The sequence below is a fragment of the Ruditapes philippinarum genome, unplaced genomic scaffold (genome assembly GCF_026571515.1).
Source record: "Ruditapes philippinarum isolate M1 unplaced genomic scaffold, ASM2657151v2 ctg1321_1_1_1_1, whole genome shotgun sequence".
In the NCBI taxonomy this organism is placed as follows: Eukaryota; Metazoa; Mollusca; class Bivalvia; order Venerida; family Veneridae; genus Ruditapes; species Ruditapes philippinarum.
The window spans coordinates 139,487-157,327 of NW_026866662.1; the positions used below are offsets into that span (position 1 = coordinate 139,487).

At 36.4% G+C, this 17,841-nt stretch overlaps 2 protein-coding genes across 7 annotated transcripts in view; both read left to right on the forward strand.

The window, feature by feature from the left end:
• LOC132733267 (cell division cycle-associated 7-like protein) overlaps positions 1-17,841 on the forward strand; it is a 202,736-nt gene that overhangs the window by 138,232 nt on the left and 46,663 nt on the right. For all 4 annotated transcript variants that reach the window (XM_060719873.1, XM_060719874.1, XM_060719877.1 and 1 more), the window contains 3 exons: positions 3,858-3,926; positions 9,540-9,674; positions 12,740-12,826. In XM_060719873.1, coding sequence (XP_060575856.1) covers positions 3,858-3,926; positions 9,540-9,674; positions 12,740-12,826 — 291 coding nt within the window. The remainder of the gene's footprint in view (positions 1-3,857; positions 3,927-9,539; positions 9,675-12,739; positions 12,827-17,841) is intronic.
• Positions 3,937-9,499, forward strand: LOC132733266 (piggyBac transposable element-derived protein 4-like). 3 transcript variants are annotated; one of them, XM_060719872.1, is made up of 2 exons: positions 3,937-6,776; positions 7,099-7,484. In XM_060719872.1, the coding sequence occupies exons 1-2, from the start codon at positions 6,594-6,596 to the stop codon at positions 7,456-7,458; spliced, it is 543 nt and encodes a 180-aa protein (XP_060575855.1). In that variant the 5' UTR covers positions 3,937-6,593; the 3' UTR covers positions 7,459-7,484. The 3 variants fall into 3 exon arrangements, with proteins under 3 accessions (XP_060575855.1, XP_060575852.1, XP_060575854.1); XM_060719869.1 differs by having other exon boundaries at positions 3,944-6,776; positions 7,099-9,499; XM_060719871.1 differs by having other exon boundaries at positions 3,944-6,388; positions 7,099-9,499.

Genomic DNA, 17,841 nt, shown 5'->3' on the forward strand with positions numbered 1-17,841 from the left:
GTGTGTTTGCGTTTATATAGATTATATAGTAAACTTAAAAAATCTTCTTGTGAAAAACCACTGGTCCAATTTCAACCACACTTGGCAGGATTGATCCTTGGATGAAGGGCTTCCAAAGTTGTTCAAAGAATTTTATTCCATGCCGAAATCTGGTTGCCATGGCAATCAAAAGGTATTACAAGAATAAATTTAAAAAATCTTCTTGTAAAGACCCACAAGGCCTAGAGCATAGATATTTTGTATAAGGCATTGTCTGGTAGGCCTCTACCAAGATTGTTAAAAAAATAGCCCTGGGGTCAAAATTGGCCCCGCCCCGGGGGTCATTAATTTTCACTATATGTATATATAATAAAAACTAAAATGCCTTCTTGTCTAAAGGTACAAGGCTTAGAGCTTTGATATTTGGTATATGATATCATCTATAGGTGCTCTACCAAAGTTGTTCAAATTTTGCCTCTTGCGTCAAAATTAGCCCCGCCCTGGGGGTCATAGGTTTTCCTTTTATGTATATAGTAAAAACTTAAAGAATCATCTCCTTGATATTGACAAAGGCTAGAGGTTAGATAATTTGCATGAAACATTGTGTTATGAACCTCTACCAAGATTGTTTAAATTGTAGCCTTGGGCTGGGGTCAAAATTGGCCCCGCTCCGGGGTCATTGATTTTCACTATGTACGTGGGACGGTTAGAAAATATCCGGACTTTTCATGCTCCTCTCTTTCCACGTGCAGCTATATACACACATTATATATTGGTGAAAACTACATTCATTCACAAATAACGTGGTCAGTTTATTTTCAATGATAGTTGTGTATACACAGTATTTTGCCCTCTGATATATGATAGGTGTTTCGTCTATCATGGACTCTTTGTTAGAGGAACAACGCTCTGTAATAAAGTTTCTGGTTGCAGAAGGTGAAAAGCCCTGCCACATCTTACAGAGGCTTAAAAATTTTTTTTCTGATAAATGTGTATCACGTTCAACCTTCTACAACTGGTTTCTCAGTTTCGTGAAGGCAGAACAAGTGTTTGTGACAGGCCTAGGACTGGGCGGCCAGCTGAGGCGGTGACCCCAACAATGGTAGCAAATGTTAAAGCTTTTGTCAACAAAAATCGTCGAGTAACTTTGGAGGAGGTAGCCAACAAGTGTAGCATCGGTAAGGCATCGGGACATAAGATTTTACACGAACACCTAGGCGTGAGCAAGGTAAGTGCCAGGTGGGTGCCTAGACAGCTATTGGCAGATCAAAAGGCAACCAGAGTAACCAATGCAAAAGAACATTTAAGTCGTTTTAATCGTGAAGGAGATAAGTTTTTGAACCGCATTATCACTGGAGATGAGATGTGGGTTCATTTTTGAACCTGAGACAAAAGCTCAGTCAAAGCAGTGGAAACGTGCTGGTTCCCCACCTCCTAAAAAGTTTAAGCTGTCTCCTTTGGCTGGCAAAGTCATGCTTGTTGCCTTTTGGGATTCACAAGGAATGATACTTACTCATTTCATGCCAAAAGGTCAAACTGTCGCCACCAAGTACTATTCTGAAGTAATTCTGAAAAATCTCAGAGAAAAGCTGAAGCAAATGCGTCCCAGGTTAGCACAGAAAAATGTCCTCCTTCTTCACGATAACGCCCCCTCCCATACCGCCGCAGCTACAGTGGAGGTTATCAACTCTTACATTGTTGTCTCACCCTCCTTATAGCCCAGACCTCGCCCCCTGTGACTTTTATTTGTTTCCAGAACTGAAAAAATTGCTTGCTGGAAAGAAATATAAGACCAGGGCGGCTTTGATATCTGCTGTTACACAGTACCTAAAACATAGGTCTACGTCATGGTTCACAGCGGGAATACAAAAGCTCCCATGAAGATGGCAAAAGTGCGTAGACGTAGGTGGAGAATATTTTGAAAAAGAGAAGAAAGATTTTTTTTAAAATGTTGAATGGTTTTCGAGAAAAGTCCGGACATTTTCTGACTTCCCCTCGTACATATAGTAAAAAAATTAAAAATCTTATTGTCTGAAGGTACAAGGCTTAGAGCTTTGATATTTGGTATATGATATCATCTATAGGTACTCTACCAAAGATGTTCAAACTTTGCCTCTAGTGTCGAAATTAGCCCCGCCCGAGGGTCATAGGTTTTTCTTATATGTACATGTATACAGTAAAAACTTTAAAAAAATCATCTCCTCTAAATTGACAAAGGCTAGAGGTTAAATATTTTGCATGAAACATTGTGTAGTGAACATCTCGCATGATTGTTCAAATTATAGCCCTGGGGTCAAAATTGGCCCCGCCCAGGGGTCATTGATTTTCAGTCACTTATAATGTACAGTACATATAGTAAAAACTTTAAATCTTTTGCCTGAAGGTACAAGGCTTAGAGCTCTGATATTATGTATATAATATCATCTATGAGTCATCTACCAAAGTTGTTTAAATTATGCTTCTAGTGTTAAAATTGCCCTGCCCCAAAGGCGATAGTTTTCCTTGTATGTATATAATAAAAACTTGAAAAATCTTCTTTTCTGAATTGACAAAGGCTAGAGGTTAGATATTTGGCATGAGACTTTGTGTAGTGAACCTCTACCAAGAGTGTTCAAATTATAGCACTGGGGTCAAAATTGGCCCCTCCCCGGGGGTCATTGATTTTCACTATGTACATATAGTAAAAAATTAAAAAATCTTATTGTCTGAAGGTACAAGGCTTAGAGCTTTGATGTTTGCTTTATAATATCATCCATAGGTCCTCTACCAAATTTGTTCAAATTTTGCCCCTGGTGTCAAAATTGGCCCTGCCCGGGGGCATTGATTTTCATTATGTACACATAGTAAAAACAGAAACTTTAACAAATGTTTTCTGAATTGGAGAAAGCTACAGCTTAGATATTTGACATGAAATGTTGTTTGGTGGACCTGTATCAAGATTGTTTGAATTAAACCCTTTGGTCAAAATTTTGCCTTGGCCAAGGGGACAGTGACCTACTTTCTTGTCCTTTGATGTACAGCCATGCAATTTGGACTATGTGCACATTTTTATTTGTAAAATTGAACTTTGATATCAGGTGACCTAGATTTTGATGATGTGACCTACTTTTTTGTCCTTTAATGTGCAGCTATGAAATTTGAACCATGTGCACATATTAAGATGTAAAGTGAACTTTGATATCAGCTGGCCTAGATTTTGACAAAGTGTCTTACTGTGTTGTCCTTTGATGTACAGTCATGGAATTTTGGCCATGTGGAATATGACCTTCACAACCAAATTCAATAGACTCTACTGCATTGATAGATTCCTACTCTTATCTTTTATTTGAATAACAATAGATTTAACCACTAATCTAATAATAAGAATTAGATGGGTCAGTGATCTATGCATTATGGCAATCTTCATTTGTATAGAAACAAAAAAATTCTGTTCCTACATTACTTTTCGTGTTGTATTAATGCGGTGGCATAGCACTTTTCACAAATGCAATCTTGTTTCTTTTATAAATTTATTGTTGCATTTGCAGATCTAGCATTGATCATAAAATTTGGACTGAAAGTCCTGAGATCCATACCTCAATCTTTTGAAATAGCACAATTTTATGCTTCATATAAAACTTCCCGGAGGCGGGGGAAGTTGGTAATCTGTTACAAATTCTTGTTTAAGAAGAAAATGCATAACTGATAGCTATACAGTTGACAAGGACACACATACAACTTGCAGAGTTTTAGTTAAATTTATTAATTGAAAAGTGTGGCTTAATGACAACAAAACTAGCTTATATGGATCTGTAGAGGATTGTTTTCCAACATATGTTTTTATTTAAGGCATCTTTGAGGAACAAAACATACTAACTTTCTTTTTTTTTGTTTTACAGAGAATGATTGTTAAGTTTGGATTTTTTGGACAACACTCTGGTGGCTCTCAATCAGTGGAAGAGGAGGGGGTAAATTTTAACTCTTGTCATCAGGAATATTTTCTATTAATATTTTTCTTGTGACATCATTTAATAGTGTCGTATGGATCTTATCTTAATGTTTACCAACCCGAGTTGAAAGTGATTAGTCTCTGACTCCAACAAATAGTCTGTACATATTTTAAATCTGACCTGGCTGATTTATCAAATTATGTCAATTTTTACGATCCCCAAACGGAGAGCATATAGTGGTCGTCTTGTCCGTCCGCCATCCGTTGTACTTGTTCAGAGCATAACTTGAAAACCCTTGGATATTATAAATTTGTTTAAACTGCACATAGTGGTAGAGGGTATTGAGGCAGAGTGCAGTGTTAAAGAACAATATCTCTATTTTGCCCAGTTCTCGAATTGTCTTCCATTAAAAAAAAACAACTTTATACTAAGCATAGACAATTACTTTAAATTTCACACACTAGTACATGGCATTGAGCAGGAGTGCAATGCAGAGGAAATGTAACTTTGTTACACTTTGAACTTTATCCATGAGATAACTATAAGAGATATGAAAATGAATCTTTTTACACTTGAACTTTGTCCGGGACATTGCTCTGAAACCAAAAGAGGTATCAACAAGAAACTTTGTAGGTAGATAGATCTGATTAGGTAGATGTGCAGTGCACAAGAATTGTAACTGCCTTGCCTAATTAGGAGTTATTGTCTTTGTTAATATTTACACTTTGAACTTTGTCCAGGACATAGCTCTAAAAGTATAAAAGATATGAACACACTTTTTGTGCCCCCACTTTAGGGGGGCATTTAGATTTACCCTTGTCCGTCCGTCCATCTGTCCGTGCTTTCGTCCGTTCTCATTTTATGTTGCACATAGCTCAAAAAATTTGACCTACAGTCATGAAACTTTACAGGAATGTTGATCAGCATGTGTAGTTGCACACCTGGGTATTTTTGTTTGATATATTTAGTATTTTTAAAAGTTATTGCTCTTGACTTTGTCAAAATTTACAATTTTCAACTTGTGTTGCATGTAACTCAAAAAGTATTTGACCTAGAGTCATATAACTTTACAGCAATGTTGATCTGCATGTGAAGTTGTGCACCTGGGGGTTCGCTTGTGGATTTATTCTGTTTTGTCAGAGTTGACAAACTTAGAGGTTGAAGGTACAAATTTGTGCCCAAACTGTTTCTTTATATTAAGCAATTAGTTACTTCCATTCTCTTTTCTCTTCATTTTACTTTTCTGCAATGGGTAAGAAACCTTTTCAGGGGCATTCATCACTTTGGGTGGTTTAAGGTCATATTGACCTTGTTGGAAAAAATGTTTCCAATCAATAACTTGACAACCCATGGGCACTTGGCCCTCACACTCATAGGTTCATTGGTCTTTGCCAGTGGATGACCCCTATTGATATTTTGGGTCAAAGGTCAGTGTCATATTGACCGTATAGGTAAAAACTGTTTCCTATCAAAATCTGACAACCGATGGGCTGTTGGCTCTCAAACTTTGTAGGTGCATTGGTCTTGGCAAGTAGATGACCCCTATTGATTTTTGGGTCAGGGAGTCAAAGGTTAAGGTGTTGTAGAGTCATTGACCCTGTATTCCTATCAATAATCAACAACTTATGAACCCTTGACCTTCAAACTTCGCAAATTGATTGCATTTGGTCAGGAGATTATTTCAATGGATTTTTGGGGTCAAAAGCTGAGACGTCAAGATTACATTGGCCTTGGTAAAAACTGTTTCTGATCAATATCTCAACAACTCATGGGCCCTAAACTTTTAAACTTCACAGATGCACTGGCCTTGGCCAGTAGATAACCCCTATTGATTTTTGGCTACCAGATCAATTGGCTATTGATAGGGGAAAACAGGTTTTATAAACATATCTTGTTAACCCATTCCCAGACAGCTACGCCTTTTTTGTACCCTATCTACCGCCGTATAGATACGCCTTTCTTGTACCTTACCAACTGCCCGATAGCTACGCTTATCTACGCTTAGACCGCTGTCTCGATAGCTACGCCTTTCTACGAACATCTATTTAAAGTAGAAAATAAAACTAAAGAAATCAATTTTGTATCGCCGGAAGTTTATAAATATAAACATTAACTATTAATAAATCGATTTCTAAGAAGAAAATATATTGTTTCTATTTAAAGTTTTGTCATAAATAGCGTCCAATCGTAACAGGGTATCGGGGATTTTCCACAGCGTCATTGGGGTCACGCGCGGGTTAAAAGGTGAAAAACTGTGCGATCGAGGCTCCAAAGGTCGTAAGTAAAAATAAATATCCAATCAAAAGTATTTTTCTCATTGATCACGCGCATGATTTCATAATGTACATGACTGGTTTCCCACGATGAGAAAGGCTGTTAGGTGTCAAAATGTTGTGTATATGGCAATCAAAACAAATGATACAAGGGGGCTGTGTATAAGGCAATATACAGGAAGCTGCCGCTGTGAAATATGCGAAACCGTAAGCAAATTATTATTTGAAATCACCGACAATTACGTAATTTATTGGGGTAATAAATATTTTAGCATGTCTCATATGCACTTGCGTGGAAATCGGCCGTGCATAAATCGTATGCAAAATGATAATCAAATCAGTTCGTTTGAGAACACCAAACTATTCTCTATAATATTTAGAAACTACATCTACTTAGAAATTAATTTGCGTCATGGCTTATGACAGTGATTCTAGCGATGGTTCAGATTTTTCGGGTTTTGGGCCTGAAGATTTGGGGTCTGATGTTGAGATACCATTAGTACATGATGAGCTATCTTCAGATGATGATAGCAATGATGATAGCAGTGAGTCTGTCAGAAATGATGAGTGGACAAGCAACTTCACAACTCCTAGGGTGTGTTTGGTTGAATAATATATTTACAAAAATAGCTTCGATTTGTATATATTCAAAAGAACAATACAAAATATAAAATTGTAATTTATGAAATTCAAAATGAAATTCTGATATTTTTTTAAATAATTACAGCTATGATATTTAAATACTTATGCATTTCTATGATAGATAAATAGATGTAGTATGAACCATTAGATCTGATATGAAAAATATACTTTTTTACAATGTTTCTAAATAAATTTAGCTGGATCTAGAAAAAAATAGTATAAATGAAATAAGACAAAACATGAAATATTTATTTATTTTTTTTTTTTTTTTATAGATTGACGACTTTGTTGAAAGGCCTGGCCCAAATCTCCCTGAAGGTTTTGACACAGAAACAGCAACACCCCTGGATTACTTCTGGTTGATGTTTCCAGTCCGGCTTATCGCTATGATAGTCCGATATACTAACCAGTATGCCTCATGGAAGCAGACTAGAACTGGACCGGATACCTACTGGGAAGATGTAACTGAGCCTGAACTTCGTGCCTTCTTGTCGATCAACATCCTCATGGGCATTCATCAGCTTCCCCAAGTTGAAATGTATTGGTCGACCAATCAGTATGTGGGTAATCAAGGAATCCAAAAGACAATGACTTGTAATAGATTCATTAAAATAAGTCAATATTTCCAGTTTTGAGTGAATCATTTAGAAATGGATATACATTGTCTCGTGAAACATCTGTGGACGAAGCGATGATAAAATATACTGGACGCTTATCATTCAGACAATACATGCCAGCCAAACCTGTTAAACGTGGAGTAAAAGTGTGGATGTTGTGTGATGCCACTAATGCATATTTGTCTAGGTTTGAGTTCTACTTAGGGCGACAGAACAATCAGATAGAACATGGTCTGGGTCATAATGTGGTTATGAAACTGACAGAAAATATTCAGCGGACTAATCGTTTTGTGTTCTTTGACATTTTTTTCACAGGCCTGCCACTTTTGCAGAGCCTGTTTGACAGTGGATTATATGCCTGTGGGACAATTAGAATTAATCGCTTGGGTTTTCCAACCGAGTTGAAGAAACCCAGGGATATTACTAACCGTGGTGATATGAAGTTACTTCAGAAGGGAAATATCACCGCAAGTGTTTGGAAAGATAAAAAATTAGTTCATCACGTCTCAACATTGAGTGATCCCACAGATGTTCGAGATGCCCAGAGACGTGTTGGTCGTGATGTTGTACCTGTCCGTCAACCCCATAGTGTCTGGGCGTACAACAGATACATGGGTGGTGTTGATCGCCATGACCAACTTCGAATGAACTATTCTGTGGGAAAGTGTGGGAAGAAGTGGTGGAAGTATCTATTTTGGTTTCTTTTGAATTGCGCTATAGTGAACAGTTACCTTATTTACAGCAAGGCAACAACTCGTCAAACCAGAAAGAGACGCTTCCGCCATGTTGACTTTAGGTTGGAGTTGGTCAACGGCCTAATTGGAGGTTACGCAAAACACAAACGGTCAGTTGGTGGGGATCAACTTTCGAGTAACCGTGTCTTGATTTCTAATGAAAACATTGATCACCATACAAATGTCCGACTAGAAGGACGAAGGACAACGTGTAAATACCACATGAGAATACATAACAAACACAGGGAGACGGTGTATGGCTGTGCAATATGCAACATACACCTGTGTAAAGACGGTTGCCATGCAGCATATCACCAGCAGGAAAACATGTGACTGTAACATTCAAAAATTGGATTAAACTTGTGAGTGAAATATCAAAACCATGTGGATTTATCATGTGAAATAAAATGTTTAGATGTTTTATAGTTTCAATTGATACATGTCAAAAAAAAATCTGTGTAAATACGTGTATTATATTAGTTTGTTTGTGTTGCCACTTAGCTTATTTCTGTGAATAAATTCTTACTTGGATATTTAAGAAAACAATTTGGATTTATTACCCAATAATGATAATTTAGAACAAATTTGAGAACAAACACTTTCATTTGTAAATACATTAGTTCATAACAAGATTGAAGTGCAGAGACATAAAACAATTATTCTGTGAGAACATGATTTCTTAAAAAAAATAGTCAGAAAGATATTTAATTATTTAAAATATATTTTGTTAAGTTTTTGCATATTTTATTATTCATTTGTTTGATTTATAGCATGAAAAAAATGTTTGTAATATAAAGTTATAAAAAAACATGATGTTGCTTTCCTTTTAACCTCCTATTTTAGGTTGTGAGAAATATCCTATATGTCCAAAATTAGTATCATTTTGTAGGAAATTTAATTCTCTACAAAGTTTATATTGATCATAAAATTGTAAAATTAATAAATCTAATAGAAAATTTGATCTAAAGTGAATAGGTACTAATTTAAACCAGAATTCCAATAAACCCTTATAGGTACAGTGTAAAGATAATAGTGGTTTATCTATTGGTTATTGATTATCAGTATTACTGATAAGGCATATTATGTAGTGACTACCTTATATGGTCAATCTGCTATCTGGGAATGGGTTAATACTAATAAGTGTGCCTTTCATTAATTTCCTTTTGAGTGTATAAAATGTATTAATAGTTGAAATTTCATATAGATTATAGTGCTGTAGGTTTATACTAAATTTATTTCATTTTGCGTAGGAAATTATAAGTTTATTGACACGGTTGAATCAGTTCCTGAAATCAACCAGTACTAAGCAATGAGTGTAGAATGTCTAAGCTTATGAAAAATCATAAGTATTTTATATTGTTTTAGGATAACAAACATTTGCTACCAGCAAAGAAGCATATTGCAGCTTTTCGTGATACTAGATCTGTGGAGGAAATTTCTGAGGAAGATCTTAAAATGGTTGCTGTCCATGTCAGCGATAAAAACTATGACAGTGTTTATGTAAGTCTTAGGCCTAAATTAAATCAAAGCACAGAAGGCGCTGAATTTGTTTGGGTCTCAGAATGTCAGAAAGGTGAAGGTTGTGGGATTATAAACCAATTTGTTTTTGTATAGTGCCACCAATGCTTTCCAGTGTTTTAATTGTAGTAAATTGGCTTTAAGACTAATAAAAATTATTGCAACACTGATATTCAATTCAATGTTAATTTGACTTAACCAATTTGAAAAAAAAAATGAATTGCCTTAACTGGGATTTGAACTCCAGACCTCTCGGTTCCTAAGCGAGCGCGCAAACCCCTCGGCCATGGTGAAGTTATATGGTAACGGCCTGAAGAAAACCATATTATTCTAAATTCTAAATCCCAAACAAATAAAAACTGTTTGTTTGCCACTTCAGCCTGACCAATCCAAAATCCACTGGACAAGAAATTGTTTTGATTGAATATTTCATACATATTAGGTTCACTTCTCAGTTGTCTGTCTGTTTTTATACCCCGGCAAACAAAGTTAGTTAGGTATACTGGAGTTAGCTGGTAGTCGGTCGGTCGATCTGTTGCAGATTTCTTGTCCGGGACATTACTGTGAATGTACAAGAGATATCAACAAGAAACTTAGGTAAGAGGTAGTGCACAAAAGCTGTAAATCTGCCTTGCCTTATTCTAGAGTTATTGCCCTTGATTCATTTTTATGCAATCGCACTGTATATGTCTGTGCGTCCTCACTTAATCAAGACAAGACTGTTATTTTGTCATATATTGAGGGATTTTGAAATAGCTTGGCTTAAATGTCTACCAGATCAAGACAATGTTTTGCAGCCAAAAACTACGTCCCTATCCATGGTTCGCACAGGTCCTTTAAAGTCCTTGAATTTGATCCTTAGTCCTTGAAAAGTCCTTGAATTTGCTTGTAAAAAATCCCCATATAAAGTCATTGAATTTTCAAAAAAAAAAAAATCTTGAAAAGTCCTTGAATTTCGAAAAAATGGAGGATTTGTATCCAGGCAGATAAATCAATTACATGTACGAGGGTTCTTCAAAAAGTTCTGTTATCGGGTATTAAAAACAAGATAAAGAAAATATATACGAAAATGGTTTATTTCATCCCTTCAAAATATTCACCACCTACAGAAATACACTTTTGTAATCGAAATTTCCACTGTCTAAATACACCAGAGTAGTCAGCCCTTGGTATCAGTCTCAAACACTGATATACAGCACTTCCAAGTCCGCTTCTGGTGGTATACCGACGTCCAGACAGACCCCTATTGATTTTAGGGTCACATTGTCAAAGGTCAAGGTCACTATTAGCTTAATACTGAAAATGGTTTCCAGACCATAACTTAAGTTCCATTTGTCCCACAGTATTCAAACTTCATAGGATGATTGTCCATATTGGGTAGAAGACCACTATTGATTTTGTGGTCATGATGTCAAAGGTCAAGGTCACTATTAGCTTAATACTGAAAATGGTTTCCGGAGCATAACTTAAGTTCCATTTGGCCCACAGTATTCAAACTTCATAGGATGATTGTCCATATTGGGTAGAAGACCCCTTTTGATTTTAGGGTCACAAGGTTAAAGGTCAAGGTCACTATTAGCTAAATACTGAAAATGTTTCCGAAGCATAACTTAAGTTCCATTTGACCCACAGTATTCAAACTTCATAGGATGATTGTCCGTATTGGGTAGAAGACCCCTATTGATTTTGAGGTCACAAGGTCAAGGTCACTATTAGCTTAATACTGAAAATTGGTTTCCGGAGGATAACTTAAGTTCCATATGGCCCACAGTATTCAAACTTCATAGGATGAGTGTCCATATTGGGTAGAAGACCCCTATTGATTTTGGGGTCACAAGGTCAAAGGTCAAGGTGACTATTAGCTTTAAACATGAAACAGTTTTTGCTCAATAACTCAAGTATTAATCAACCTACTGCTGTAAAATTTTATAGGATTAACAGCTTTATACCCATGACGTCTTTTCGTCCATCCGTTGTAGCATTTTTACTTACAAGGTAACAACTTGATGGTGGTGCTTTGAAAACAGCAACTGTATATATACATGACTGTTCTTCAGCTATAAAGGAGGATTGCTTTTTGAAGGAGGTAATACTGTATTTAATTCCCATGTCTTACAAATGCTTCATCCTTACTAAAAGAAAAAGTACTTTTGGGCATATAATGCTCCGCCTAGCGCTGCTCTTGTCCAGATTGTGATGGTATCTGAATAACTGGACCAAGATGATTGAAAAAAAATGGTGTACAGAACTTTCTTTGAGCTTTTCTGCCGTTTAGCCACTACTGGACGTTTTTGATTTTTTCCTCTCCATTGTTTATTATTGCCCCTCCTTTGTTGCTCAAACATGTAGACCCAAGTCTCATCTCTAGTTAACATATTAGAAATAGTCCTGCTGTCAAATGTTTTGAACTCTTTAAGGAGTTTTTTTGAACACATGACTCTCATTTTTTTCCTGGTCATTGGTCAGTAAATGGGGCACCCAAAGTGCACAAACCTTTTTAAGTCCAAGTTTTTTTGACAGAATTTCATGAATCCTTCCTTCTGAAATGCCAACACTATTAGCCATATCCTTTACTGTATAAGGGCCATCTTCTTCCACCAATGCTTTCACAGCAGCCACATGCTTATCAGTCACTAACGACTTCGGACGTCCACTTCGATGACCATTTTTAATCACAGAAAGCCTACCTTTAAATTTTGTCGCCCACCTACAAACTGTCATAAATGATACCACAGAATGTCCATAAATACCATTCAGCTCATTACAAATGTCTTTTGGAGATATATGCAAAGCAGTGCGACTTTTAATATAAGTGCGTACTTCAACTTTGTAATGTCGTTTCATTGTTATTTCCAAAACATGGCCAGTGTATATGAGTGACACTACTTCAAAACTGAATAATTTACAATGGCCCCCATGTTTTCATACTTGCAACAAAACTTGTTGACCAGACTGAACTTTACCTTGATTTATAATTGACCTTGACCTTTAATGTCAAATATTTCATTTTTTTAAATATAATATAAAACAAGATTCTTTGATTTCAGGGTTCCTCTTGTCATCAGTGTAGGCAAAAAACAGATGATTTGAAGACAATATGTCGTTCAGGGGAATGTTATGGTGTGAGGGGACAGGTAAGATAGTAGTAATCAATTTATAATTATAACTTTTTACATAAAGTATAAATTTTGGAAGAGCTTTTTAGTTCGGCTTCACAGTAACCTAACTTTACAGGAAAGATCCTTGTGTGGTCCCCTGCCAAAGTTATTCAAATGGTTCCAGTCTGTTGCACAAGTAGGTCCCGGGAGATGCTTTGGTAGTTTAGCACGGAGGAAGGTAGTCCAGTACTGGTGTAACTCTCCAGGAACAATGGTTAGCAAACTACCCGCCTATATGACGGAAATACTGTTCGGGAAAAGGCGTAAAATGAAACAAACAAACAAACAAAAAGGTCACGGGACCAGAAAAGGAGTTTAAAAAATGCAAAATTAAAAAATCTTGTCTGAAAGTACAAGGCCTAGAGCTTTGATATCATTTCAACGGCCACACCCTATACCCGTAGACCAGCCACAATGTAGAAAAAAGTAGACCAGATAAGATGCGTATCTGTGTAAAATACGCATGAAAATTCCCTGGATACGCTCCGCTTTCAAAACTCATGAGTAACAAAATGCTTACAAATTTGTAGATACGCATGGTAGTGACAACTGAATTCGTACTGTAAACATGGAAAAACGTCGGAATACGGGCAAAAAATAATTTTACAAATATCTCCTTATACGTTATAGGCAAGTGTGCAAAAAAATGTCATTATCGCCGAAATATCCTTATTTGGTACGTTCCTAGATTTTCGCCGGGTCTGTATCCTCTAGAAGATATCGAAAAGCGCCTGATCGATATTAATTGAACCCGTTGTACATGTAAACAAAATGACTAACATGGCTACAAGCCAGCTTAATATTCACCATTTTTTTAACCCAGAGTCGTCTGATGGCGAGACAAAAAAAAGTAGCATAAGCGTAAATTATTGATCTAATTAATATATTATCAGTGCTGTTATTTTAAAAAGCAATAAAGTAAAACATGATGGAAATCGCCTGGCTTCAAAAACTTTAAATAGTTGGAAGCGCAGCACTGAATTGCATAATCCAGTTTTGGAACCTTGTTTATGGTGTTTTTTTTATCTTTTCATTCCTCAAGTTAAAATTTCATGTGTTTTTTTAGAATTTCTTTTTACTCCTCAAGTTAAATTTTAATGCGTACAAATACTCATGTTTACCAAGAATACTCATCAGATGAATTTTCCATGCGTAAATACCCCTTACGTGAAAAAATTATCTGGAGCACTGAGAAAAGCGTCTCGAAATTTTGATTCCCCAAAAACCATGCTCTATACATGGAATACTCCCATAGCGTAATAAACTGGTAGGATATTTAGCTATCCATATAGCCATAACGTAAATCTGTAAACAGAAATTTATTGTACAATTTGTTAGTCAAAATGAAGTTTCTACACGAAGGATTTAATACAAAAGATATCAAGAAGAGCACAAAAAATAAATGGAGATGGGAATGGTTGTCTAAATGTGATCGAAACGGGGATAACTACGGAAACTGGCTGAAAAAGCCAGACGTTCCCGGCGTAGCTTTCTGCACTGTATGTAGAAAAACTATCAAATATGGATCAAGCGGGAAAAAAAGAATTAAAACGCACACAGATGATCCAAACCATATGAAAAACAAACTTACTGTGAAACATAACCAGGTTTGTTCTAATTATCTTTTTTGAGGTATAGTGATAGGGCTATGTCCGGCGTCCGTCGTCGTGCGTCTTCAACAATTGGGTTGTTAACAGTCTAGCAGTCACAGTTATGATTGGATCATCATCAAACTTTGTCAGAATGTTTGTCTCAATGAAATACAGATTGAGTTCGAAGATGGGTCATCTCCGGTCAAAAACTAGGTCACAGGAGCTAAAAATAGAAAAAGCTTGTTAACACTCTAGTGGCTTCAATTTTTATACAAATATTCTGGAAATTTGTCAGAAAGGTTGTTTTGATGATTTCTAGGTCAAGTTCAAAGATGGGTCATCTCCGGTCAAAAACTAGGTCACAGGAGCTAAAAATAGAAAAAGCTTGTTAACACTCTAGAGGCTGCAGTTTTCATCAAAATATTCTGGAAATTTGTCAGGAAGGTTGTTTTGATGATTTCTAGGTCAAGTATGAAGATGGATCATCTCCGGTCAAAAACTAGGTCACTGGAGCTAAAAATAGAAAAAGCTTGTTAACACTAGTGGCTGCAGTTTTCATCCAAATATTCTGGAAATTTTTCAGGAAGGTTGTTTTGATGATTTCTAGGTCAAGTTTGAAGATGGGTCATCTCCGGTCAAAAACTAGGTCACAGGAGCTAAAAATAGAAAAAGCTTGTTAACACTCTAGGGGCTGCAGTTTTCAGCCAAATATTCTGGAAATTTGTCAGGAAGGTTGTTTTGATGATTTCTAGGTCAAGTTCGAAGATGGGTCATATCCTGTCAAAAACTAGGTCACATGAGCTAAAAATAGAAAAAGCTTGTTAACACTCTAGTGGATGCAGTTTTCATCCAAATATTCTGGAAATTTGTCAGGAAGGTTGTTTTGATGATATCTAAATCAAGTTCGAAGATGGGTCATGTCCGGTCAAAAAACTAGGTCACAGGAGCTAAAAATAGAAAAAGCTTGTTAACACTCTAATGGTTGCAGTTTTCATCCAAAAATTCTGGAAATTTGTCAGGAAGGTCGTTTTGATGATTTCTAGGTCAAGTTCGAAAATTGGTCATCTCCGGTCAAAAACTTGGTCACAGGAGCTGAAAATAGAAAAAGCTTGTTAACACTCTAGTGGCTACAGTTTTCATCTACATATTCTGGAAATTTGTCAGGAAGGTTGTTTTGATGATTTCTAAGTTGAGTTTGAACATGGGTCATCTCCAGTCAAAAACTGGGTCACAGGAGCTAAAAATAGAAAAAGCTTGTTTACACTCTAGTGACTGCAGTTTTTATTCAAATATTCTGGAAATTTGTCAGGAAGGTTGTTTTGATGATTTCTAGGTCAAGTTCAAAGATGGGTCATCTCCGGTCAAAAAACTAGGTCACAGGAGCTAAAAATAGAGAAAGCTTGTTAACACTCTTATGGTTGCAGTTTTCATCCAAACATTCTGGAAATTTGTCAGGAAGGTTGTTTTGATGATTTCTGGGTCAAGTTCGAAGATTGGTCATCTCCGGTCAAAAACTAGGTCACAGGAGCTAAAAATAGAAAAAGCTTGTTAACACTCTAGTGGCTGCAGTTTTCATCTAAATATTCTGGAAATTTGTCAGGAAGGTTGTTTTGATGATTTTTAGGTCAAGTTCAAAGATGGGTCATCTCCGGTCAAAAACTAGGTCACAGGAGCTAAAAATAGGAAAAGCTTGTAAACACTCTAGTGGCTGCAGTATTGATTCATATATTCTGGAAATTTGTCAGGAAGGTTGTTTTGATGATTTCTGGGTCAAGTTCGAAGATGGGTCATCTCAGGTCAAAAACTAGGCCACAGGAGCTAAAGATAGAAAAAGCTTGTTTATACTCTAGTGGCTGCAGTTTTGATTAAAATATTCTGGAAATTTGTCAGGAAGGTTGTTTTGATGTTTTCTGGGTCAAGTGCTAAGATTGGTCATGTCCGGTCAAAAACTAGGTCACAGGTGCTGAAAATAGAAAAATCTTTTTAACACTGTAGTGGCTGCAGTTTTGATCCAAATTTCCTGGAAATTGGTCAGGAAGGTTGTTTTGATGATTTCTAGGTAAAGTTTGAATATGGGTTGTGTCCGGTCAAAAATTAGGTGTCATTGCCAAAATATGGAAAAATCTTTATAACACACTAGAGGTCACATGTTTGACTCAGTTGTCATCAAACTTGGCCATGATGCTTGTCTAAGACATTGCTTGGATGCGGTTGTGTCAGGTGAGCGATCCAGGGCCATCATGGCCCTCTTGTTTCACTATATACTATGTAGAAATTTTGTGAAAGCAACTCCTCTTAAACCGGATGGCAGATTTTGCTTAAACTTCCAGGGATGAACAACCTTAATGTGTAGATGGTAGTAAAGGAAGGAATTTTTGCTGCGACTAAATTTAATAGAATTATGGCCCTTTGTTGATTTTTTCACTATATACTATGTAGAAATTTTCTGAACGCAACTCCTCTTAAACCGGATGGCAGATTTTGCTTAAACTTCCAGGGATGAACAACCTTAATGTGTAGATGGTAGTAAAGGAAGGAATTTTTGCTGCGACCAAATTTAACAGAATTATGGCCCTTTGTTTTTTTTTAGTTTTCAACTTGTGGCACATGTAGTCCAAAAAATATTTGACCTAGAGTCATAAGATTGACAGAACAGTGGCGTGTGGGGGCATCCGTGTCCTATGGACACATTTCTAGTTTTATACTTTCCTGTGTCCAGAACCTTCTCGGGAGCATCAGCCGGTTCAACCGGTTCTTGTAAATAAAGAAGGGCAAAATTTGGGCCAAAACAAATTGTTCCCTATAACCGGAAGTTCGCTATAACCATGTTCGATAAAAATGAAGTTAAAATACTGTACCTGCATGCTTAAGAAACCTTTTCGGGGGCATTCATCACTTACGTGACAGCTGTTGTTTTTTTGTAGTTTTTTTTAATGATATCTAGCTGAAGCTTCAATATTGGTCACTTGGGGTCAAAAATTAGGTCACACAACTCAAACTTGGAAAAAACCTTGTTAACACTCTAAAGGCTATTGTTTTGGCTCAAATATTATGGAAATTGGTCAGAAACGTTGTAAGATGATTTCTATGGAAACAACGTATATGGGTCATATGGGGTCAAAAAGTAGGTCCATTAGACCAAATATTAAAAAGACCTGGTTTACACTAGTGGTTACTGTTTTGGTCCAAATATTCTGGAAATTGGTCAGGTTGTTTTGATGATTTCTACCTCAAGTTCAAATATGGTTTATCTGTGGTCAAAAACCAGCCAAAATATGGGTGAACCTCATTAGTACTTTAGAGTAGAGAATACTGTTTTCATCCAAATGACCTGAAAATAAGTCAGAAAGGTTGTTTAGATATTTTCTAGGTCATATATATATATATATATATATATAT

Bases quoted from the DNA above. Each gene is read 5' to 3' on its own strand.
- LOC132733266 (XM_060719869.1), top strand. From the start codon at position 7,515: ATGATAAAATATACTGGACGCTTATCATTCAGACAATACATGCCAGCC.